Source organism: Protopterus annectens, chromosome 2.part1 (genome assembly GCF_019279795.1).
Source record: "Protopterus annectens isolate FY-2018-M chromosome 2.part1, PAN1.0, whole genome shotgun sequence".
Taxonomy (NCBI): domain Eukaryota; kingdom Metazoa; phylum Chordata; order Ceratodontiformes; family Protopteridae; genus Protopterus; species Protopterus annectens.
This window is the reverse complement of record NC_056729.1, coordinates 1,680,859,700-1,680,866,089: the sequence shown is the minus strand read 5'-3', so window position 1 is coordinate 1,680,866,089 and position 6,390 is coordinate 1,680,859,700. Positions and strand designations below refer to the sequence as shown.

Sequence of the window (6,390 nt, the reverse complement as noted above, 5' to 3'; positions counted from 1 at the left end):
CCAGCTGTAGTTCAGTGCATTTGTATTGGTGTTGGCTAATCTCGTATACTTCAAGCTTAAACTTGGTTTTTATACACAGTAAAATTTAAGCAGGTAGCTAAAGTTTAGCCCATTCCATCTACAATTACATTTACCAGAGAGTTGCTTAAGTTTAACAACTTTTCTTGCTCTATAAACATATAACAAAATACTGTGCAATGTCTGCTCATGCTGTGTACAATGTCTTCATAATTGCACACTTTCTATATACCTTTAGACTATCTTCATTCTAGGAAATAGACAAGGTTTCATTCATCCACTACTTAAGACAGGAGAACATGGAATGTTCCTTTGGTTATGCGGTTACGATCAAACAAGTCACACTGCTTTTGTGCGATGGCACTTCTGGTGCAGAACCTCATACTTGGAGGGATCTGATGTGTACACTTCCATGTTGAGCACACATTTGGCCACACCTGTCGCATCTTTGGACACTCCCTCTGCACACCTATGGATCGAAAAGGTGGCAACCCTAATCGAACCTGCATCAGCAATAAGCAGACAATCCATGCAGCTTTACTAAAACTTTAGTTTTTATTAGGTGGTTGTGAAGATTACCTACACAGTGTACATTACAAAGAATTTTAAAAGATTTACAACTGTACAAGGCTTGTAGTGACAAACCATTTTAGACAGCAAGTAGAACCATGCATGCATAGCAGGCGAACGGAGAGTGAGGCTATTAATGGCAGACAGTTCTGGGATTCAAAATCAAATACAATTTTACAGTTTGTGCAATTCCCCGACTGTCCCCAAAGATATTAGCCAAACATGAGACTCCTGTACAAAACAAGTACCGGCATTTCAAGAATCACCTCTTCTCAGACTTCACACAACACACCTGGTCTTGGCACCCTTCTGCTTCATTTAAAACAAAATCTAAAGCAATACAAAAGGCACCTTACAGCAGCTCTGAACACAATTTGTGCACAACACCGTTCAAAGACAATAAAACTCATCCACAAAACAAGCGCAGAATTAAGTTCTGCTTTCAAACTGACAATTCAATCAATTGTGCAAATGTGATAAAAAAATGTTACAAGTGTACAAAACAGCATTAAGTCTAGATTCATCATTGCTGCTTGTATCTAAATAAGGCATTTTTAAAATATGGCAACTCCCTGCACAAACTATAGCTTGCTTTAACTTTTCCAGCACAACACAAAACAGCAATCCTATTTAGTGCATCAAATGTTTGAAACTCAACTGTTAAAATGATCCAGCCTTTGTGAAACTGCATGGAGGAAAGTGCTACTCTCCATTTAGATAACTTCATACAGGCACAACTAGCAAACAATCTGCACAGCAAAAGTTAGATCTGTTAATCTGCACATGTAGAACAACCTTACAAAATGAAGGTCAGACATGTCTTTTCCAAGGTTTCACATTAACAGGTTTCAAAATATGCTTGAGCAACCAATTTGCACAAGCTTTAAGGCTCCAAAGGTCAAAAACTACAAGCTAAAGCAGTCAAAGTGAATTTTAGGAATTTAAGGGGCACCAACAGCAAAAGCAAGATCTATGCAGTGTGCAAATGAACAATTCAGAGAAGGGACATGAGGCTAGCATAGTGGCTGTAAAGTGGCTAGTCCTAGTCCCTAATTTTTTGAGAATTCCAGTCTCCAAAATGTTTTTTCCCTGCTCTAGCTGCTCTAGCCATGCAAAGCAGGAAAATGAGATTCTACAAAATACTGCAAAAATCCACCTTGGACAATTTAGTGTACAACTAGGCCATGAAGCGTCTGGAAACTGCTTCCAGCTCATTTAGAAAGACTTCTCCAAACTGTTAAACCTTTTCAGAGCTGGTGCAAAACTGCTACACTGTTGAAATGAATACAGTCTTACAAAAAGTCTACTGTAATGCTGTAATGTAACAGTTGACAATGCATGCAACCCTTCTGTAAAGGATTCACTGCAAGGATTTTAACTTCAGTAAAGTATTCGGTATGCATTACCCCATAGCTTTATGTGCAGATTAACAGATTTTTCAATAAACATGTTCATCTTCTGCTACAACACAGAAGTTTACAGCTGAATACTGAACTGATAACGTTGTCTAAAAACATGACTGAAGGAATGCAAACACAAGTAGAGATGCACAACATGCTGATCAGTCAAAAGCTCTATCCACACAGGCTTGGAGTGACGGCTGCATGTAAAGGCCAGCAGCTTCTTGCAAATACACCGTTCCATTTCACGTTTCATCATCACTGGTAAAGGAGATAGTTCTTCAGAGCATCTGGCAGGGGAAGAGCATGGATTTCATTCAAACGAACTTTTCCTAAAGCCATCCTAACTGCACGACGGCACAGATCCATCAGCGGCAATGGCTCCGCTAAAGATTCAAAGAAAGAAAAAATATTACAAGTTTTGTCACCTCTTTCAGCATTCCCTCACATCCTTAGGTTTAGGGCGTTTCAAAGAAAAAAAAATAAAATGGTTAAATCTAAAAAGCAATGTGTAAATGTAGAGTGCAGTAAAAAAGTACTGTAATGGCATAGCATTTGCCTCAAGAGTTAATCAAACCCCCGCCTCCAAAGAAATTTTATTCGGAGTCAAGAAATGACAGTTGATCCAATACTGCATGATCATGACAAAACATAACATGGAATTAAACATACAAAATATCCAAGAGCACAGATTTTCTTGGCAGAGAGAAAGTACAGTTGTGTACACTTACCATAAATGTAGATGTTGAGTGTATTCACTGTTACAGTCATTACATTTGGATAATCCTGGCGGTTTGCTCTCAGTGGGCCTGAATTCCAAAGTACTGGGTCCTGCATTGGCTGCTGTCTCCCCTTCCCAGTCAGGGGTATAAATGCGGCCGATGCCATTTTCTTTAGTTTTTCTTGAATTCTCTCAATGTAAACTTTACAAGAAAATACACCACATAGGTTCCATCAGAAGAAAGGGGGATGGTGGGTAACGTGGACTGCAACAGTGAATACACTCCAACATCTACATTTATGGTAAATATACACAACTGTACCAGGTTCTTAGCGTTTCACTGTTGCAGTCATTACATTTGGGTAGAGTCCCAAAGCTATGGTTGGAAGGCTGGAGCTAAACAGCGTTAGTAGAGGCTATGAGGCCCTGCAGAACTGCAGTGGCAAAGCCTGCCCTGGATTTAGAGTAGAGTGGCAGATGATAGCGCTTTGTAAAGGTGTGCACTGAACTCCAAGTAGCAGCCTCTAAAATGTCCTTGGTTGGTACTCCCCTGAGAAAGGCTGCTGAAGTGGCTGCAGCTCCTGGTTGAATGTGGCATAATGCCCTTGGGCACTGGCTTGTCATGGCAAGTAGCAGAAACAAATGCATATCCACTTTGAAATAGTCTGAGATAGCCTTTCCCTGTGATCCTGCATGAGATCCTTTCCCTGTGATCCTGCAGCATATGCCACTAGTAATTGCTCTTTTTGAAAACTTTGGTCCTGTCCAAGTAGAATCTAAGCTGTCTGTGTACGTCCAAAGAATGCAGAATTCTCTCCCCCTTGTTCTGTGGATTTGGATAAAAAGTTGGCAGATGAATAGTTTGGTACACCACCTTCAGCATAAAATGTTGGGTTTGTCCTCAAGAGACCCTGTCTGGATAAAAAAATGATAAAAAGGTTCCACAGCCATGAGTGCCTGTAGCTCAAACTCTTCTTGCAGAAGGTATTGCTAGGAGCAGAGCTGTTTTCCAAGATAAAAACTTTATATCAGCAGTAGCAGCTGGCTCAAAAGGAGGCAGGGTGAGTTTTTCCAAGACATAGTTGAGGTCCCATGCAGGCATTGGTGATCTCCTTGGAAGCCTTAAATTTTCGGCTCCTCTGAGGTACTGCTTTAATAAGGGATGAGAAAAGATTGGTGGCTCTGTATTGTAATGAGCCAAAATGGCAGAGGCATGAATTTTAAGATAGGCCTTTGTCCAGATATTGCAAAATCTGAGGAATTTGGCACAGCTGTATCAGTTCCTTGTGCCCGATTCCAAGCCCAGAATCTCTACCATTTTCCAGCGCAAGATTTTCTAGTACTAGGCCTTCTGGCTTCCAAAATGACATCCATCACAGCTTTACCGAGAGGTGTGTTTTGTATGACTACATTATCAGCCATGCTGCCAGGTTTAAGTCCTGATTTGGCTGTGCAGGATCGGATTGTTTTGCTGGGACAGTAGATGAGGTATTTGAGGTAAGGTCCAAGCTGGGCATTGAGACAAGTTCTTTAGTACTGGATACCAGTACTGGCGGGGCCAGTCTGGGACAAATAGTATCTTTGGCTTCTCCTGTCTGACCTTTAGGAGTACCTTTGGGAGGACAGGCAGTGGGGGAAAGGCATATACTGATAGGGAGTCTTTCCATGCTTGTCCGTGATAAATCCTTGTGCAAAATATTTTAAGTTGGTAGTTGTGAGGGGAGGCGAATAGATGTCTGGGCATCCCCATTTCCTTATGCTGAAGACTTGTGGATCCAGCTGCCACTCATGGGGATCCATGAGGTTTCTGCTTAGTTCACCTGCAGAAGTATTTTTCCTTCCTGGCAGGAATTGTGCCTGCAGATGTACTTGGTAAGTCAATGCTGTGTCCCACAAAGTCATGGCTAGTCTGCTAGTCTGCAAAGGGGGCGAGAATGTGTGCCCCCTGCTTATTTATATACAACATGACCGTGGTGTTGTCTCAGTAGTTGTCCTGGATGAAGTAGGTCCTTGAAGGCTGTCTGGGCATTTTGAACAGCTAGCATTTTTTTTGATTGACATGTAGATGCATTTGGTTTGAGGCCCATGTGCCCTGAATGCATCTTCCTGCCATGTGGGCCCCCCAGGCATAATCCGATGCATCTGTTGGTGCCTGCCTGGGGGTAATGTGAATGGCTGTCCCTTGTTTGGTGACCAGCCTTTGCCCACCATCGAAATTCCTGTTGCAGGCAGGGAATGAGAGTAATCATAGTTTCCAGACTGTGGCAATGGTGAGTCCAAACACTTTTTAGTTACCATTGTAGTTTCCTCATATGCAGTCTTGCATATGGAATGAGTAGGATGCAGGATGCCATGAAGCTCAAAGCCTGCAGAATTGTTCTTGCAGATAACTGGGTCTTTGCTGCCAACAGTTTGAAATAGGTAGTCAGTTGCCTTTGTCTGGCGTGAGATAAGCCATCTGGACAGCTGTATTTAAGTTTGAACCCAGGAATATCTCGAGAGGGTACTAATTTTGATTTATTTTCAATGACTGTGTACCCTAGACATTTTAGAAGTCTTTTCACAAATGCCAGATGCTGTAGAAGAATGTCCTGGTTCTCTGCTTGAATTACATTCCAAGTAAGGATATATTTGTATTTCTCTTTTGCAAAATGCAATTACTGGTGCCAGGCACTTTGTAAAGACCCTGGGTGCAGTAGATAAGCCAAAAGGGCAGTGCAAAGAATTGGCAATGCATTGAGCCAGCCTTGAATCGGAGGTATCTTCTGCATATTTGTCTGACCGGGACATGTAGATATGCCTCTTAGGTCTAAAATCACAAGCCAAGCGTTCTTGCCCAGCATGGGCAGAAGCTGCTGCAAAGTCAACATCTTGAATTTTGGTATATCCAGGTATGTGTTCAGAATAGATAGGTCCAGTAATGGCCTCCAGGCCTTGTCCTTTCTGGGTACCAAGAACAGTTGAGTAAAATCCTTCTCTGCTCTTGCTCTGGTACTTGAATGGCCCCCATGTCCATGAGGGATGAGACTTGTTTTTGTGCCTCTGCCCATTGATTTTTTGGCAGATCTGGCCAGCTGTTTGCATTTGGCAGGGTATGGAAATGGAACTTGTAGCCTTGTGACACGATATTTAGAACCCACTTGTCCTGGGTTATGATGTGCCAATTTTGAGTGCTAATTTTCCCCCCAAGGGTGCTGCCAGAAGTGCTTAGTACAGGCAGGGGGAAAGTCATTGGGACCATTTCCTGTATGGTTGAGATTTGCCTTCTCCAACTTTGGAGGTAGAGGCACCCCATTGCTTTGACCTGTATGAACCTTGCACCTGGGGTCTGCCTCTAGGGCATCTGGGTTTGCCCCTTTGAGGTCTGACACAGAAAAAGGTCCAGTTCTTTGTTGGCCAGTGTCTACTAAACCTAGGTGGCTGTACTAGTAAAAAAATCCATGCTCAAGCAGATTTTGTTCCTATAACCAAGCATGCCTCCTTACTACAGAACCTGTTAACTGCAGCCCTGCAGGAGGCCTCCAAAGAATCAAAACCACATTGCAAAGTAGGCTTTCCAACTTGTTCAGCTGCATGCAATAAATCTTGCATTTCCTTGTTTCCCTGCACATTCAGAGTTTAACATTTTCTGTTTAAGCAATGCCATGACATGTTGCTGTTATCACAGCATATGAAACTGAC

General features: G+C 42.4%; 1 protein-coding gene across 2 annotated transcripts in view; it reads right to left on the bottom strand.

The window, feature by feature from the left end:
• Positions 1-554: 554 nt before the first annotated feature.
• Positions 555-6,390, bottom strand: part of SPSB1 (splA/ryanodine receptor domain and SOCS box containing 1) — a 115,241-nt gene continuing 109,405 nt past the window's right edge. For both annotated transcript variants that reach the window (XM_044063113.1, XM_044063114.1), the window contains exon 3: positions 555-2,374. In XM_044063113.1, the coding sequence (XP_043919048.1) occupies positions 2,247-2,374 (128 nt within the window). In that variant the 3' untranslated portion in view covers positions 555-2,246. The remainder of the gene's footprint in view (positions 2,375-6,390) is intronic.